The sequence below is a fragment of the Nomascus leucogenys genome, chromosome 3 (assembly GCF_006542625.1).
Source record: "Nomascus leucogenys isolate Asia chromosome 3, Asia_NLE_v1, whole genome shotgun sequence".
Lineage (NCBI taxonomy): Eukaryota > Metazoa > Chordata > Mammalia > Primates > Hylobatidae > Nomascus > Nomascus leucogenys.
This window is the reverse complement of record NC_044383.1, coordinates 92,620,561-92,640,761: the sequence shown is the minus strand read 5'-3', so window position 1 is coordinate 92,640,761 and position 20,201 is coordinate 92,620,561. Positions and strand designations below refer to the sequence as shown.

General features: G+C 35.0%; 1 protein-coding gene across 3 annotated transcripts in view; it reads left to right on the top strand.

The window, feature by feature from the left end:
- The window catches only part of ATG5 (autophagy related 5), a 140,025-nt gene extending 124,729 nt beyond the window's left edge, over positions 1-15,296 (top strand). For 2 of the 3 annotated variants that reach the window (XM_012506153.2, XM_003278910.3), the window contains one exon: positions 13,863-15,296. In XM_012506153.2, the coding sequence (XP_012361607.1) occupies positions 13,863-13,999 (137 nt within the window). In that variant the 3' untranslated portion in view covers positions 14,000-15,296. The remainder of the gene's footprint in view (positions 1-13,862) is intronic. The other variant, XM_030809519.1, reaches the window with a different exon arrangement.
- Positions 15,297-20,201: the final 4,905 nt, after the last annotated feature.

Sequence of the window (20,201 nt, the reverse complement as noted above, 5' to 3'; positions counted from 1 at the left end):
GGAACATTCAAATATGGGTCTTTCTGTGGACATTTGTTTTCATTTTTCTTGGGTAGCTTCCTAGGAGTGGAATGACAGGGTCATATAGTAAGTTTATTTTTTATTTTAAAAGAAACTACTGAGCTTTCCCAAAGTGGCTGTACCATTTCACAGTCTCACCAGCAGTGTATAAGGATTCCAGTTTCTCCACATTCTCGCTTACATGTATTGCCATCCTAGTGGTATCTCATGATGATTTTAATTCTCATTTTTCTAATGACTAATGGTATTGAACATGTTTTCATGTGCTTATTAGAATTTGTAGATCTCTTTGATGAAGTGTCTATTCAAATCCTTGTTTTTTTTTTCATGGATTGTTTCCTTATTACTCAGTTTTGAGCATTATTTATATATTCTGGATACAAGTTCTTTATCAGATATACAATTCGCAGATATTTTCTCCTAGTCTGTGACTTGCCTTCATTTTCTTTCTCTCTTTCTCTCTCTCTCTTTTTTTTTTTTCCCAGACAGGGTCTCGCTCTGTCACCCAGGTTGGAGTGCAGTGGTGCAATCTAGGCTAACTGCAAACTCCACCTCCGGGTTCAAGTGATTCTCCTGACTCAGCCTCCCTAGTAGCTGGGATTACAGGTGCTTGCCACCATGCCCGGCTAATTTTTGTGTTTTTAGTAGAGACAGGGTTTCACTATGTTGGCTAGACTGGTCTGAACTCCTGACCACAGGGGATTCACCCGCCTCAGCTTCCCAAAGTGCTGGGATTACAAGTGTGAGCTACCATGCCCAGCCTTGTCTTCATTTTCTTTTGAAGGATAAAAGCATTTAATTTTGGTGAATTCCTGTCTATCAAGTTTTTTTAATGGATTGTGTTCAGTTAAATAATTAAAACTTCTTTTCTTATAGGCAATACATTTACATATTTTAAAAATCAAAGCATATATAAAGGAATTTAGTAAAAAGTCTCTTTCCTAACTCCTGTTCACCAAACTCTAACCTAGTTCCCCTTTCTAGAGACAACCTGTGTTGCCATTTTCCTGTATATCTTTAGAGATAGTTAAGTAAACTTTTTATTTTTGAACTCAGGCTACAGAAATTTTGACTAAGTAACTCATAACTTCTGAGAAATTCCAGAAATTCAAGAATAAGCTTACTTTTTTAGTTAATTTTCTCTGTGTTATAAGGGTGTTTGTTTTTGATCTATTTAATTATCTTTTTCTGTGTTTTTGAGGATTTTGGAATATAGATGAGTTATTTTCATTTGAAGTATAATTAAGAGGTTAATCGTTTTTATTGCTGATAGAGATAAACTCCATAAACCTCTTACCTGTCCATGGCAGCATTGGCTTTCAGTTACTCATTTCTCTGTATTGTGTTTTTTTCCCTTTTTGAGTACTTTGTAGTAGTGCTTTAAAGAACATTAAAAACTAGATGCTGTCTTAGTCTGTTTGTGTTGCTATAAAGAAATACCTGAGGCTGGGTAACTTATAAAGACAAAAGGTTTATTTAACTCACAGCTCTGCTGCCTGGAGATTGGGCATCTCATGAGACCCTCAGGCTGCTTCTACTCATGGTGGAAGCTGAAGGGAAGTTGGTGTGTGTGGTGGTCACATGGTGAGAGAGGAAGCCAGAGAGAGCAGGGTGGTGCCAGGCTTTTTATAATAACCAGCTCTTGTGGGAACTAAGGCAGTGAGAACTCACTCCTCCACACTCAGGGAGGGCATTAATCTATTCATGAGGGATCCACCCCCGCCCCCCCACCCCGACCCAAATACCTCCCATTAGGCCCCATTTCCAACTTTGGGGATAAAATTTCAACATGAGGTTTGGCGGGGACAAGCAACCACACTATAACAAATGATTTTATCAATTAGGAGTAAATGAAATTTAAGCCAGAGTTTAATATTCGAATAACTACCCTTTTTAAAAACAAAAGGCGGGGTCTCACTGTGTTGCCCAGGCTGGTCTTACATTTCTCACTCAAGTGATACTCCCACTTTAGCTTCACAAAGTACTGGGATTACAGGCATGAGCTACTGCACCCAGCCTCAAATGACTACCTTATTGCACTTTTCCTAGATGTTTTTTTGACAATCTACTTTTTAAAATATGTCGTTTTAAATTTACTTTTTTATAACATCCCTGACTATAGAATGAGAACACTGCAATGAAACCCAAAACTTTGGAAGGAATGTGTTCTGTAATGATCTGTCCCCTAACAGCAGCACAATTGTCACAGTCACAAAATGATCCATATTTGCTAGTCCCAAGTTTATATAAGGGGGTCTCCCTTGATACATTTGTGTTTTATGTGTAAAAACTAAAGTTAACAGTTGCTTTTTAATCCAGGAAAGAGGGCTTACTTGAAATTTTATATTGTTTATTTTGTTAATGAATTCATTAGTTCAATTCATTTTTATTTCATGGTTGCCAATTTCTAGTTTGTGGGTGTGGTTAAGGAATGCCTAGAGTGGGAAGAAATTAGTTGGGTGGGAAGAAATTAGTTGGGTATTTGACTTCTTTAAAGAATTGTATAACTGTATAACTTTCAAGTTACTTTTTTTTTTTTTTTTTCTTGAGACAGATTCTCACTCTGTTGCCCAGGCTGGAGTGCAGTGATGCCATCTGAGCTCACTGCAACCCCTGCCTCCCAGGAGCAGTCTTGTGCTTCAGTCACGCAAGTAGCTGGGATTACAGGCATGTGCCACCATGCCTGGCTAATTTTTGTATATTTGGTAGAGACGGGGTTTCACCATGTTGGTCAGGCTGGTCTTGAACTCCTGGTCTCAAGTGATTCACCCACCTTGGCCTCCCAAAGTTCACTCTCTTAATTTTTGCATGATTTTGCCAAAGGTCTCTTAACCACTTAATTGCAGAACTAGGTTTAGAACACAGGTCTCCATCTCCTGGTGGTCTGTTGGTTTTTCCACTTTACTATGCTGCGATTTGTTTTTGTTTTCTTTCTTTCTTTTTAACTTTTTGGTTTAGTTTAAAATAACATTCTGAAATACTTGCTTTTTCCTAACTATTTTATTTTATTTTCACAAATCTTAGTCTTCAGTTTGTGTTTAGTATCTAATTTGCCTACATGCTCTTCTCTCTATAATATTTCTGATATGATCTTAGGAACCTGAGTGTCTACTGTTTTTATTTTGTTTGTTTTGTTATTTTAGTGTTCCCATATGTAATCCTGACCACTCTTGTTGAATTTTTTAAATGGTGGTTATGAACATCAGACATGTAAATGAAAAGCATTCAAGTGCTTTGAACTGACACTCTCAGAATACACCTTTATTCTGCTCTTATACCCAGGTTACAAGACAAGATTAACGTGACCCTACACAAGAAAGGCACACAAATTTGTGAAGCTGTTCTTTTAAAAGAGATTCTTTGTTCTCTTAAATTTCTAGGCTGCTCTACATGTACATCCTTTTCAAGGGGATACACAGTGTGACTTCCCGTGTGGTTTTTTTTTGTGTGTGTGTGTTTTTTTTTTTTTTTTTTTTTTTTTTTTTTTTAAGAGGGGAGCAGTGAGGCAGCGCAGCCACACAACCTAATCCACAAACCTTCCTTTTAGGTGATTTCATGTGCTGTAGGTGAGTACATCTGTGTGACAGACTTCTCCCCATGCAAACTGTCAAATGCTTCTCTTGACTGCGGAACACACACTTCATTGAAGTGACATAGATAATGCCTATTCTTTTCAGGTATTTTTGACGGTATCTTTCATTCCAGGAGGAAGCCACATCTCTAACACCAGTATCTTTTCTTTAGAAAAACTTTTATCTTTGCTTCTTCTTTTTATTACATATTAAAAAAAAATTGTCATTTAAAAATCTATGTAGAGTATCCAAAACATCGAGTCACTGTTTCAGTAAAAAACTGTTTACTTCCTGGTTCAGTTCACCTGTAGTATTGACAGACATGTCAAACATGAAGCATTTTGACACACCTGCACTCAACTTAAGTTGAAAGCGAAAGACTTTAAGATTGGGTGTGTATGGATAAGAACTTGCTATCATCACATGATGAAAAGAGAAAGTACTTCATAAAAGTTATGTGGCACCATTGTCTTCTACTCCCTACAAGTGATTCAGTGATGAAAGAATTTTGTCTGATTTCATCATATGAAAGTCGAATGTACTAGTATTTATGAATACGTGCTTTAGGTCATTGTTCTTGTGGAGTAACTAATGATGAGCTGCTGCTTGTGGAGTAACTAACGATGAGCTCTTTTGTGTGTTCCTTTCTTTTTTTGTAAATGGCTAAGGGAATTAGTCAAGTTGGAGGTAACAGGAAATGACCAAAGGTGAGCTCAGGTAAATTGTTTTTGTGGTTTCAGCTGTAGTTAAAATGACTCAGAGATCTAAGCTCCTGTACCAGACCTGAAGTGAAATATTTTTTTCTTTGTTCATTAAAAATAACATATCAAGAACATTTATTTTTTACCTTGGAGAATACAAAAACACCTATAAGCTTTTCCCAATTATACTTTATTTCCCAGTCTTCTAATGTAATGTATAACAACATGGTAAGCTAGGCGGGTGGATCACCTGAGGTCAGGAGTTAGACACCAGCCTGACCAACATGGTGAAACCTCGTCTCTACTAAAAGTACAAAATTAGCCGGGCGTGGTGGTGCATGCCTGTAATCCCAGCCACTTGGGAGGCTGAGGCAGGAGAATTGGTTGAACCTGGGAGCCAGAGGTTGCAGTGACCTGGAATGCGCCATTGCACTCTAGCCTAGGCACCAAGAGTGAAACTCCATCTCAAAAAAAAAAAAAAAAAAAAAAAAAAAAAAAGAAGAAAAGATGGTATATTCACATTTTTTTTCTCCTTTGCCCTATATGATTAGATTATGTTAGTAAAGTGAATTAGCTGACAAGATAAATTTTTTTCAGACATAAAGCAATTAGAAAAAGAAACATATAAATCTCATGCTGACCATATAAGGCAGATACTTTTAAGTATTTAGACAAAGTTGAAGCTGGTTAGTATCTCGTGATTTGAGATAATATTTGAGCAATAATCACATTTGTCAGTGTGATGGCACTGCCCCCGGAAGAACAGGCACTTCAGTTTGCAAATTCATGCCACAGGAATAAAAAAAACTCCAATCCCCAAAACTCATCAGATTGCAGGTTTTACAATTTCAGTAATTCTTTAGATACTCATTTAGAATTTGAATTAGAAGGAATTAGTATCTCTGTACCTTCACACTATTTGATTTGGGCAATCACTTAGAGTTTTTTTTTTAATGAATATTCAGTTTTCTTATTTTATAAAATAATGAGGCTTCCTGTTACCATCTTATAGCATGCATACAGAGTTTAAATGAACCAGAAGTTTTTTGAAGTGAGTCTTCATAGTCTTTTGTATTTTTCGAGACTTTACATTTGAATCTGTTTTTGTTTCTTAGAGGGTTTTTTTTTTAGCATTTTTCACAAGTAAAAGAACTGTACTCATAAGAAATTTACAAAGGAAAGTGATAAAGAAGCACATTTGTTTTTCTTTTTGTTGTTTGTTGTTAATTCCACTATGCATAGACAAGTAGATGATGTTCAGCTTACACATAGAAGTTATAAATATATAATGCTCTAAATGTAAATCAATATTGTAACTGCTTATGTAAATAAAATAACTCAAGTTATGGCAAGAGACATTGATTTCTACTTTCTTAGAAGTTAACTTCTGGACATGATTAGAAGTGCCTGAAGTGTGTCTCTGGTATGGAAGAAATAAGCTTGTTTTACTAAGGCATCTTCATAGTCACTGCATTTCCTGCAGCCAGATTGACTGATCATATACTTGTTAAAATATTTTAAACGTCTTTAAGGCAAAAGGTCCAAAACTAGACTGTAATAGATAGTTGCTGGTAGTTTTCACATTGAAGAAAACCATAAAGAGCAAATTGTACATATATTTGGTGTTTAATCTCTTCATAAGTGACCATGGAAAGTCCATTTGTAACTTTGTGGAGATACTGTAAGCCTGACATATGGGGTGGGGTCACTTGGCTATAATGGGAGCCTCTCCTTTCAGTCTTAGCCTAGTACTCTCTGCTTGTATTCCTTATTGTGTACATATTTTATGGAAGAAATGATACAGTGTCATTCACAGTGGGAATTCCAAAAGTTCTTCAAATGTAGCCCTCATAAGCATGTTTAAATATCTGTTAGGCTCAGTTTAAATTTACTAATTACAATATATTTTCTTTTCTTAATTTATCATTATACTATTAAATTCTAAGATTAAATGAATCAAATTCTTTGCTTTGATTGCTTCCCTCTCCCTCCGTCTCTGCATGTTGTCTCAGCACATGGGCAACATTGACGAATTCTAGTGATAGAGAATCTCTTAATTCCTAAGTCCATTACATATGTTTTTTCTAAAATCAAAGAAATAGTGCTGATTATTTTCATTCTCCACTACTGGAAATGATGAGATTACTGGACCTGACAGAAGATGCTTCTGGTTTCTCCTTCTGAATTATTGTTATCTTAATCTCAAGAAGTTAAATGAATTAACCTGACTGTCCCCAAAATGAGAAACTCACACTTGCACAACTATTTCATCTTTAGCACTAGAAAACAAAATTCTCTTACCAAAATAATAGTATATGCAGACCATTAAAAACAAGTCATCTTTTCATTGAAACAGGTACTATGGGGCTTCATTCTGACCATATGTAAACAGTACAATTATTGTCTATATTTTAAATAAAGCAATTAAGTTGAGCTATTCTACAGTTCATACTTGACAAATATTAATGGACCCTATTACACCCAACTAGAGTTACTGGGTCATTTTATGAAAGCAGATAAAATAATATTGTTTTCAAAGTTTATTTATGTATTTATTAATGAACAAGGTTTAATTTTTTAACTTTTACCACATTTTTATCTTATTGTCAGGAAGCTTTTAATCAGTTTTAAAATGGCCTTACAATCACTTAATTTAATACACTTTGTTTTTTATAATTACAACTGATCATACGGGATTTTTTATATAATTTAAATTGTAGTTTATGTCCTCCTTACTAAGAAATACAAAGATTATAAGCAAAAGTCAATGAAAGAATTAATATGGACATGTTTTTAAATTGTTTAAAATGTTAAGAGTCAAAGCTCTGAAAATATTTTGGACAGAAATAATAAAGATATAAAATGTATACATGGAAAGAGATATTTGGTGTATCTGGTATTTGGTATATACTGGGATATTGCATGTTCATTAAGACCTGTACTGCTAAGTGAGTATGGATCCGGAAGAAGTTAATGTAAGTATTTTTAAATGGGTTTGTATTTTTCTGATAAACAGCACTCTCCTTCTGTTTGTGATCATAGGATAAAAGCCCTGTAAGCTTGTATATGTTCATTTTTACTGCTACATCATGTAGTATGCTCTTAAGATTGAGATCTCATTCCCCAGGAAGCATTTCTTTCCAAGATTAATTGCCCTTTTAAAATCAGCGTTTGATGTATTTCTTTGGCTATATCCTGGCTGGGTTTAACCCTCTTTGACCTGACCTCTCTGACTATTACCTCCGTGGCTGAGACAAAATCCTTCAGCATGATGTATGCACTTCACATTTCAGCCTGTTGTTTTTCATGTCGATGGATTCAATTAGTTGGTGTTTTACTAATGAACATATCAGAGGTTAAAGAATTTGTCAGACAGAACAAAATTGTTCAGGCTAGTGGTAATCAGAAAGCTCGTTGCTCTATTTTTTAAAACTTTTCAGCAGTATTAAGTATTTTTCAGAAATTTTACCTTCAGTATTACACATTCCAAGATAACAAATCAAGTCGTTTTCTGCTGAATTATAAAATATAACTATGAAGCCACAAAGCTGAACACAATGGTTATACCATTTGATCTTAGTATTCTACTCCATATTTATAAGTATGAGCTTTTAAAAAATTTTCTTGTTAAAAACATGTATGAATTTCCCTTAAAGATACATCATCCATTTCTTTAAGCCTCTTTTAAATATTAATAGTAAGAAAGAAACTCAAGCACCTCACTAGAATCTCAAGTCACCTGTTTTTAAAGACATTTATAGATCATATTCCTTGTTGAAATTGGCTTAGTTGAATAAGACCTAAAACCCAGATTGGGATGAGAAAGGTAATTAGTAGCCATTAGTAATAGAAATCTTTAGAACACAAATTTATCATGTAGTGCGAGTTCTCAAATGATACACTTAAAATGTATAACATAAAGATTTTGAAAGGTTTTGTTTTTTTTACCTGAATGTTTTCATCTTTTTTAAAAAAATAACCTTACCTAAAGTCTATTAAATGATATATCTGTAGTACAGTAGGGCTCATTTGACTTATAGGTGGTGTGCTCCACTTGAATATATGTGTTGAGAGCACTATTAAATAAACGTGAAGGTTTCTAATACTTAAGAATTTTTCTTAATGTCATTTAATTTGCATAATCATTGAGTCTGGGTTTTTGTTGTCTTTTAAAAAATACATTTATTAAAATCATATGCCATACTGCATAAAAATGGAACTGAATAATTCAGGAGGTATTACCATGAGGCCAAATTCTTATAGCCCTTTGTATGCCAATCACATAATTGAATCCATGGTTTTTATATATCTTTTGATATATCTAGTACTAAAAAAAGAACTTATTCTTATAACGTGTGTAGGAAGAGAATTACAATCACTCTTTACTTTTTGTTACTAAATCATGACTACTTTTTGTTACTAAATCATGACCTTTTTAAAACTGATCTTCTGTCTTCACATACTTTATCAGTTATATTTTTGACACCATTATTTTTTATTAGAGAGTGAGCAGGAGAGAGGGGTGGAGAAGAGAGTCACTCGTGTTATTGAGTACCTGTGTCTAAGTCCTGTGCTAGGGTCGCTGCTGAGTACTTTGCTTGGATATCCCATTTAATCCTTCATGTAACTGGAGATTAGAATTCTTTGTTCGTACTGTAAGATGAGGAAACAGACAGAAGTTTAAGTGAATTGCTTGAGAGTTCAAAACTAATAAATTATGATGGTTTGCACTCTGAAAGAAATATTTTGCTGTTTAGATATAAAAGACCCAGATACTGGAACTGGGAGACGTGTTAGTGATCCTCTACTCTGGACCAGTTTGCAAACTGACTCACAGAGTTAAATGAGAAGCTATCATGGGTTATAAATCAGCAAGCAGAACTTAGGAGGTGGTCTCAATCCCACATTAGCAAAAGCTGCCATGTCCTTACCTGTGTTGTATATTGGGTTTCTACATAAAATTTTGTTTGTAGAAAAATTCTACACTGGTATGATCATAAGATTCATTCTAGGGAACATTTGTAAAAAAGACTTTACCCCAGAAATTGATTCAGAAAGTCTGGAGAGGAACTCAGCTCATATATATGTATATATTCTTTTAATTTCCCACATGATTCTAATGGTCAGCTAGATTTTCAAACCATACATCTATATAGGTATCTTCATTTTATATAAAGAAACAGCTTCAAAGTGACGTGAGACCTGCTCAGAGCGCTTTGTTGCCAGAATTGGAATTCAAGTTGCCTAACCCCCAGTTTGTCTTTCATTAGTACCTTGCTAACTAGTGGTGCATAATTGGCCCTCTCTCCTTTATGTCTCATTTATATTATTGTATATTGATAACATTCATTGTATCTATGTCTATATGTAGGCATCATTTTTTAATATATACATAAGAAGTTACCATTATTTTAACTTTGTGATTTCCATTAATGACTTGTGTGGTTAATGTGATTTTTATTTTTTCTTCTTATTTTTTTCTATATGTAATTCTTACCATTCTACTCATATAACCAAAATCTACCTGAATATATTTTTCTTAAAATGTAACTTTTTTTTAATGTTCACTTTTAAGTAGATGCTGGTTTTAAAAAGTGCTTTGTGGGCATTCTACAAAATAGAGATGTACTCTTCAAAATTGTAAAGGTTAAGAAATGTAGAAAAGGCTAAAAAACGGTTGCAGATTAAAAGAGAATAGAGAGATGTGAAAATTAAATGCAATATGTGCATCCTTGACATGACCTGAAGTATCCCCTGGAATTCACGTGTAAGAAGCTTAATCCTCAATGCATCAGTGTTGGGAGGTGAGGCTTTTTGGGGGGTGTTTAAGTCATGAGGGCTCTGCCCTCATGAATGGGTTAATGCTGGTATGAAAAGGATTTGCAAGAGTGGGTTCACTGTCTCTCACACTTGTACGTTCTTCCATATGAGAACACAGCAAGAAGCTCATACCAGGCGCCAGCATTTTGATCTTGGATTTTCCACCCTCCAGAACTGTGAGAAATGAATGTTTGTCCTTTATAAATTATCCAATTATAGCATCACAAACAGACTAAGACAGTCCCGGACTGAATCCTAGATTGAAGAAAAATACATTATTGGGATAGCTGATAAATTTGAATATGGACTACATGAATATATTTTATTTATATATCATGGTATATCAATATTATTTTTTATTGTGATAACCGTACTGTAGTTATGTAAAAGAATATCTTATATTAGAAATGGTACACTGTAAGTTTGAAATCATAACAAAAATTACTTTCCAAGAAGTGCCCTGTATAAAGAAGTTCATATAGAACTAGTTCACTTGATTTGTCTCGTATGTTTGCCTAACTTAAAGCTTAAAGCTAGCTTTTTTAAAAAACCTGAGTGGGAGAAGCATACAGTAACATTTTTCTCCTGAGTCATTTTCTTTGTAGTGACATTTCTCATTCTAAGTATTAAGGTCTAGATTCCCATTTTGAAACACAAAGACATGTTTACCAAAAATATTGTTTACTTTAGCAGTATCAAGTGTTTCCTTTGTACTGTAAGAAAAAAAGAGACATCTACTGATTTTTTTTTTTTTACTGTTTTATTTTATTATTAATTTTTTGTTTTTACACAGGGTCTCACTTGTTACCCATGCTGGAGTGCAGTGGTGCCATCACGGCTCACTGTAGCCTCGACCTCCTGGGCTCAGGCAATCCTCCCACCTCAGCCTCCCAAGTAGCTGGGACTACAGGCATGCACCATCACGCCCAGCTAAGCTAATCTTTGTTTGTTTGGTTGAGTTTTTTTATTTTTTGTAGAGATGGGGTCTGTTGCCCAGGCTGGTCTCAAACTACTGGGCTCAAGCGATCCTCCCACTTTGACCTCCCAAAGTGCTGGGATTACAGACATGAGCCACCACACCTGGCCTGTTTTCTTTTATTGGTTTTGATAGTGCTAAAATGTCCTTCATGCTTTGTTGTTACTTATGGTACCGTGAATTAAGGATAGCATATACATTTGGCTTATCTGGAAACATTTTTTAGTTTGTTGTTTTAATAACCAAAGCAGTCTTTACAGGTAGAGTTATTCTACATGGTAGGGCTACCTATCAGAAAGCATTCCAAAAACATTAATTTTGACAGTATAATTCTACCAGCAACAAAATTATCCCAGCTCTGAGAATATTTATTAACTAATTACTGTGTATGTCAGGTACTGTGCTAGGCACTGGGGACAGAGTAACGAATAAGAGAGAAACTTCTGTTTGAAGTTTCAGGGGAACTGCTGTCCTATTCTAAGAATCCCTCTGTTTAAAATTGTGTTATTGAGGCAAGTCAGAAAATAAACAAAATACATAAATGCCGGTGAAATATTTGGACATGTGTAGGCAGTGACAAAATAATATATTTAGAACCTTAAACTGTTCTGTTGAGGGATATGACAGTCTTAGATTCTTTCCTTAGCTACTTAAATTTAGTTAGTGACACTTTTATGTTATAAATTAAAAGTGGCCCCAGCTTCTAAACCAGAGAATCAGTGCTACTTATTCAGGGTTTGGGTAGGGGGATTTATTAGGCTTGTTACACAGTGTTTGAATAGTGCTTATGTCCTCCAGCTTCCGTTGTACAACTCATAAACTCCAACAATCCTTTTGTAACATGGTTGGTCTTTTGCCTTTCAGATACACTGTGCATCATCAGTGGATTGTTTACCATATTGTATTTGCTCCCACATTTAAATATTGCTTTAGATACAGTACTTTGGATATTGAGTTGTGACCTGTTTCTTCTGCTGTTTCATAGTATACAAAGGTGACTGGCTTAAGGAAAAACTTTAGAGATAAGGAACTTTTACTCTTACACCACTATTCTTTCATTTTTTGACTCAGTGCTAAGTAGGAGGAAGATTCTGAGAATATTAAAATATTTCAAAGAAATATAAGAATATGAAGAGAATTATACCGGAAATGTTTTCAAATATTCTAAGAAAGATTTAATACAGTAAAGCTTTAGCAAACTAGAACTTACAAGCAATGAATCATTCCAGATAGCTGAGGGTTTCTCCATTTGAATACCAGTGTTTAAAAAATCTTCCCAAAGTACTGGTACTATGCTTTCTATAGTATTCTGTATATAGCTTAATATTTCATTATGAAAACAAATCATTGTATTAACACTATGATCACAACTGTGTCAAAAATTATGTATAGATGCAACAAAGAAAAAATAAAGCTTTTTTTAGGTTAGTATTATAAAGTGATACCTTTTTTCAAAATTGTTTTAAGCTATGGCACAGTGATTTGGGAGTTTGTTTGGAATGTTTTATTTGGTTATCTTTGGAATTGTTAGTATGTTAAGTTTTTATTTTTCACATTCTTTTATCAACTCTCTAGTATTTTGTGTCCTCTGTTGACTGTCACCTCCTGGGACTGTGCTCCCTCTAACAGGAAGTCTAAATATTTCTTTAAAAGGGTCTCTTGTTTCAGGTGCCAGCCAAGTCATTATCACCATACATCATCAGCTCATTTTGCCCAGACCTTAGAGCACTTACAGATTCAAAAGTCATTTTGAACAGAGCAGAAAGGAAAACGTAGGATATTTCTCCTTTATAGAGTTCCGTGATTCCCTGTTTCCTTGTTGTCTTCTGTCACCAGGTAGCTGAGAGGTTTAGAAATTGTATTTTGAAGAGACGGTAAAGGAGACAAACCCAGAATTGTGCTAAAGGAATAACACAAAGTTTCTTGATGGTTCTATTTTTTTTTTTCTTTTTCATTAGAGGAGTTTGGCTTTGCTTTCTTTGTTTTTCTATGACAAAAATCTTTATATTTACTTTAAAAGTTGTCAGTACAACACACCAGAATCATGAAAAACACAGTTAATCTTAAGTTTAATTTGGAATACAATTGAATTTAAAAGAAAGGTGTAAATTTCAGCCCCCTTTTAATTAGCAAGTGGATGTTAACAGAAATCAGTCAGGCTTTATAACTCTAAAACAGGAATCCCTGAGTCAGATTCGTAATCCCTTCACATTAAAATTTTAACTCTTATTCAAATAGTATCTCTAAGACATTTTGATACATACTTGAATGCTTTACTGAAAACAACTAAAGCTTACCTGTGTCTATTAAACACCTCAAATACTGATCTGATTCTTGATTTCTAGTCACATTTCTATTTTACATTTTCAAAATATGTATGGACCTACTTCATATACTTGTCATTTTTAATAACCATATAGTACCGTTTTTAATGTATAACTAAAATAAATTTTGGTCATTGGTACAATGGGCTGTTTTTGCCACTACAGTTTCATTAACGTCAATCTTAAGTAAGCACAGTAATTAAGAAAGAAGTAATACTTTCACACACAGCAACAGAATTTTTATCAGAATATATTGTAACCCTCAGGTTTCTGTTTTGGGTGATACATACTGCAACATTTGAACTTTCTCCATGTCCACATTTCCTGTTCAGGGGACAAAACAGGTTTAAAATCCATTTAATTCACTAAGGATTCTCAAAAGGCAACAGATTATTTTTTCTTCAACTGTTTTGACTTTTATTGTTGTTGGATTTCTTTCTTGGAATAGATGGGGAAAAAAAGAATCAAGTGATGATTCATGGAATTGAGCCAATGTTGGAAACACCTCTGCAGTGGCTGAGTGAACATCTGAGCTACCCGGATAATTTTCTTCATATTAGTATCATCCCGCAGCCAACAGATTGAAGGATTAACTATTTGCCTGAACAGAATCATCCTTAAATGGGATTTATCAGAGCATGTCACCCTTTTGCTTCAATCAGGTTTGGTAGAGGCAATCTGACCAGAAACACTTCGCTGCTGCAAGCCAAACAGGAAAAAGATTCCATGTCAGATAAGGCAATTGGGCTGGTCTTACTTTGCATCACCTCTGCTTTCCTCCACTGCCATCATTAAGCCTCAGCTGTGACATGAAAGACTTACCGGACCACTGCAAGTCTTCTGTAAAATATAATGAAGCTGAAACCTTTGGCCTAAGAAGAAAATGGAAATATGTGCCACTCGATTTGTATTTCTGATTAACAAATAAACAGGGGTATTTCCTAAGGTGACCATGGTTGAACTTTAGCTCATGAAAGTGGAAACATTGGTTTAATTTTCAAGAGAATTAAGAAAGTAAAAGAGAAATTCTGTTATCAATAACTTGCAAGTAATTTTTTGTAAAAGATTGAATTACAGTAAACCCATCTTTCCTTAATGAAAATTTCCTATGTTTACAGTCTGTCTATTGGTATGCAATCTTGTAACTTTGATAATGAACAGTGAGAGATTTTTAAATAAAGCCTCTAAATATGTTTTGTCATTTAATAACATACAGTTTTGTCACTTTTCAAGTACTTTCTGACTCACATACAGTAGATCACTTTTTACTCTGTGTTACCATTTTGACTGGTCGTCATTGGCATGGGGTGGATATAGGGCATGGGATTACTTGTCTCAGGAGCTGTCATAGAATTTCTTGCTGCCAATTAAAAAACCTGTGTTCTTTACACACTACACGTATAAATATTGTAACTGTTCATCTTTGCTGTTTTATCACTGTAAGCCTGTCAAATCATAGTATTCTAAGCATCTGTAAATGCTAATTTTGCATTTTTGGAAAAACCCATTCCTTCCAAGCTAGTGTTTTTCATTGGCTCCAGGTCTAATTTTTCACTGTGGTCCCTGGCAGCCAGTCTTTTGAAGTTTAAAGATTACCTGTCTCCTGACTGCAGTACCTTTTCTTTAATTTTTACCAAAAATATCCAGAGGTTACTGGAGTTCTTATTCAATATAAGGAAAGTTTGCTGCACTTTATTACCAAGCCTCTGGGATTTTACCAGTCAAACATATTTGTACATTACATTTCATTTCTTGTGAGCTAGCTAGCTGTCCATATTGAATGTTGACCCATTTGAGTATGCTAAAAGACTTATAGTATCAGACACGATCATGGTTTTAGATCCCATAATAAAAATGAATGTTTTTCTTATGAAAAATTATACGAATGCTGAAGCAAGATTCTACTATTGTTCATTGCTTCCTTTTCTTTTTCCTTTTGTGATTTTCACTGATTAATAGCACATTTCTTCACAAAATTAGATAAAGTTGGTCAAAGACCAGATATTCTGGAATGGAAATTGTAAAGCTTAATCAAAAAGAATAGCCAGTACAGCATACAATCTCAGAAACTTAGAAGCAAGTAGAAAATAATTGGTTGATGTAAACGAAAGTGCCATTTTAGTAAAGGCAGGAAAAAAATAGCAATATTTGAGTTATGTAAGGATAAAAAATCCACTGACTTGTATTTTGCACAAGAGGTTGGTCTGAATATGATTGTTCACATTAAGAGTGTTTATTCGTCGGTTCGGTTTGGGGATTTTCCCCCTTGATGTTTTGACAGATTGAAGTGAGCTTCAGTGAGCAAAAGGATCAGAATGCAGGGAACACTAAGCTGTGATGAAGAAAGTGTGGTAAGAATGGAAAGCCAGAGTAGTTTTATACAGACAAAACCAGTGTCAGGCCTTTGCAGTAGGCTTGAGTGAACTTCTGATCTAGATTTGAAAGTAAATTTTATCAAGCCATTGCCCAGTTTTACTTCCTCATTCATTATTGTACAAGCATCATAACTTTATTACTCTAATCCCAGGTAAGTCAAGCCTACAATGCCCTAGAGGAAGAGTAAAACCAGAAATTCATGCTGGCTTAAATAATCTATTTTTGTTTCTTTTCATTTGAATATTTAAATTTTATGGTTTATTAAAAAAAATAAATGTTGTGTCCATCTTTATTTAAAACAAGTTACCTGTTGATAAAATCATTAAAATTTCCTTAGTCACAAACTGTCATAAAAGTTTCTTGGAGAAATAGAAAGGATGGAGGGATATAGAAGAGAATATAAAAGAAAATTGGAGAAGACCCCCAATGTGCTTATATGACTAATAGTAAATAGTGACCTCCTAGGAAAATAGAAATAAGTTTTTAAATATTGGCATTGTTAACTAGGAACGAGTAAATTCAGATTAAAGTAAATCATTGTCCTTTATAATGTTTATTTTCATTTGGATGACCTAAATTCTGACCATGGAATTCAACTCTAATTGCCATTTTAGTAAAAGCAGGAAAAAATAGCAATATTTGAGTTATGTAAGGATAAAAAATCCACTGACTTGTATTTTTGCACACGAGGCTGGTCTGAATATGATTGTTCACATTGAGTGTTTATTCTTCGGTTTGGTTTGGGGAGTTGAACTGATAAGCACCCAGATTTTCTTACAAATTTAGGGACCCGAAGTAACTTGTTTATAATTTAAGTTGACTTATCAGTCTTTATAGGATGATGAGGTATAAACCGTATTCCAATCTGAGTGTGAGGTGAATTCGTTTAGTGTACTAGTCTTACATTTAACACTGGAAACAGGCTAGGAGTTGATCATTTTCTGAGAAAACAGTATATAAGCTTTGACATTGTGTGACAGTAATTTTTAATGGTTATCTTTCTACAGTATTTTTTTGATAGACTATTTGAGGTAGCCTTTTCTTCAGTTTTTAGAAATTTGGTTTATGTGGGTCATGCCAGAGAATGACAGTCTCACTTTTATTTATCATACTATTGATATTTAGGTCTGAGGTAAGTTGGGTTTCCTACTAGATGTGCCAGCATGGTTGAAATACAAATGTAAAACCTTGGGGTATGATAGGAAAATCAAGTGTGACCATATTTAGGAATATTTGAACCTATTCATTGTCGATCAGTGGATGGAGTCCATCAAAATACCTACTTGCCTGAGTTCTGTCATCCTCTTGTTTCCTAAATATATTTATCTCCTGGTCTGAAAATATTAAAAATTACAGTGATGGTAGAGAGGAAAGAAGAGAGGCATGCCTGTTTTCAGATCATTTGAGATAAGCGAAAACTTGGACATTATAAAAATTTATTTACTGTATAGCTTTATTTAACAAAAGCGTCTCACATTATCAAACATGAATTACGAGCAGATATAGTACTACTGTAAAACCTAGTAGGCACAATATAGTAACCATGGAGTGAAAGACTAAATTTTTAGGCCCTTTAGGTAGCTTATTAATTACTTAGGTTTTTAAGTGCAAAATCATTTTTACTAACTGTGTTACTGTATTAGAACGATATACAGTGAGATAAGGACAAATTTGAAGATTGAGGGATGTCAGTGCGCTTTGACATATAAGTTGACTCCTATGAAAGTGATTAGTTTGGCTTTCCCTCTAGCTTTCTCACCTCCGCATCTCAAGGATAAAAAAAGTACAACCAGGCGTTTTCCACAGTTTTTAGTGGAGTATATAGCACACAATTGGTGTTTAGCAAGTGTGTAAAAAAGGATTACTTAATAACTTTATAATGAGTGTTATATTTTTCTGGTAAGAATACCAGCTATAAAAATAGAACCTTGTCATTTAGAAATCAGTATACAAAGTGCACTTGGTTCGGCCTGGCATTAGTGATGAAGACTTGCTTACTCAAATCGACTACTTTCAGTAGGAACCACTGTGGACCAGATCCTTGCGTCAGTCCACATTCATTTTAGTTGCAGTGTAGACCGCAGCACATATCTTGTGTTTCAACATCACTCTAATTTAAGCAGCCCCTAAAGCTGGAGCTATTCTCACCAAGCATCTGGAGGTATTTGTTAATTCTGACCTTTTCATAAATGAGTGATTTGTATCTTGCTTTTGCTTAGAACTTTACTTCTGAAAATAAGAGCTATTTAATTTCAACATTTCCCAAACTTTCTTGACCATAGAATGTTTTTTCTTTCCTAGTATCACAGCATCCTGTTGAACTCTAGCATGGGAAATACTACATTAAATCATTAGCTCCTAATGACCTGGAGTTTATAGCATAAATCTTACTTTTCCCTTTCTGACAACTCTTTAGCTATTTGAAAGAAGCTCTCAAGCATCTGACTCATCTCCAAACAAAATAGCTCTAGTCTGTTCATTCCTTCCTCCAAATATCTCCCATTTTGTCAGTGTCACTCTTGAAATTCATCTGCAAAGTATATACTGTGTACTGAGTAATACATGCCAAGTCATGGGCTGTCTGTAGGGGATGGAGTAGTTTAGGTTTTCATAATGCCAATATTGGATGCATAGTCTAGCTGCTCCGTAGTGCCATAATCTGACAGATCACATCCAGGGTGAGATTTAGTGAAAGGGCTGGGAATTAACCATAAGTTCTGTTTACGAAACATCCATCCAGATATAAAAACTCAAGCAAATTGTCAATGGATTGGAGAAAACCTCAATTCGTAGATATGAGAGTAAGTAGGAATTCAAGGGGAATATTTGCTCTCAGGGAGTTGCCATAAAGCTAGCCAAGAGAGCCATGGAGCTGAAATACGGTATTCTGTTATCAGTCACCAAGATCACCAGACAGAACGTGGCTGAGGTCAAGCAGAGGAGAGGGACTGGCCTCACAGATGGGTGGTTTTCTGTGATACTGGCACATACAGCAGGTATTTCTGATCTATAGCTGTACTTGTTTGGGACTTGATGACTTTGTCTTTTTGTGTTGCCTAGTGCATATTTTCCAAGTAAGGTATGCTGTAGAAAGCTCACATGTGTAAGGTGGGTTTTGATACTCTTGTTACTCAAAACTGTTAGTTTTTAGCTTTCTTTTACAAAGACAATCACTCAATGACCTAGAAACTATCTGACCCCAACGATTTTGTAAAAGCCAAGGGAAGTTTGTCATCTCCTGACTACCAGTCTTTTTCTGCATATGCCATCTCAACCATGTCTTCCTGAAGAGTTTGGTCATGCTCACTACCTGTATTTCCATGGCTCCTTTTGTCATTGTTTTGAAATTCATTATAATGTAATCTGAAATGTCAACTTACCCTGATGTTTGTTGTATTGATGCTGATATTCATTGAAGTATGACAGAGCAAGTTATTGATGACAGCTGAAGGTATCACCAGGTCTTGGAGCCAACTTTAAAAAGTGAGGAAGCAAATTAGGTAAAAACTAAGTAATTTTTGTTTCTTATTTATTTATTTTTTTGAGACGGAGTCTCGCACTGTTGCCCAGGCTGGAGTGCAGTTGTGCAATCTTGCCTCACTGCATTCTCCACCCCCCTGGTTCAAGCGATTCTCCTGCCTCGGCGTCCCTGGTAGCTGGGATTACAGGCACCCGCCACCATATCCAGCTAATTTTTTTTTTTTTTTTTTTTTTTTTTTTTTAGTAGAGACAGGGTTTCACCATGTGGGCCAGGCTGGTCTCGAACTCCTGACCTTGTAATCTGCCCGCCTCGGCCTCCCAAAGTGCTGGGATTATAGGCATGAGCCATGGCACCCGGCCAAAACTAAGTAATTTGTGGACTGGATAGTGCATGTGATATTGGAGCGAAAAAATAGAAATGCCAGATGGGTTGCGATTGTCAGTAATCCAACTCAGATACATGGTGGACATCTTTCGTTCTGGGAAGAACATTTAGAACATCTCAATAAAACCAGCTCTAACTGCTAATTCTATGTTAGGCATATTGTCCTAGATTTTATAGAATTCCATGATTCATCTGTTTATTCAAACATTTGTTGAGCAAATAGAGTAGTGGAAGTTCTAGGAAGAACAAGACATGGTCTGTTGACCTTAAGGGACCTTCTCTTCTTACTAGAGAAGAAAAAAATAACTGTACAACATAATACTTGGAAATTGCAATGAGAAAGGCACAAATAAAGCACTATGAGGAAATAGAGCCGAGAGACTTGTTTACTTTGAGTTAACTTAGATGATACCTTGCTTGGCCTCTCAGCAGCATTTGACACTTGATCACACCTTGTTTCACTCTTGAAACACTTTCTTCACTGGGCACCACACCCTTCTGGTTTTCCTCCTAACTCAGCACCTTTCTCAGTTTCCTTTGATTCTT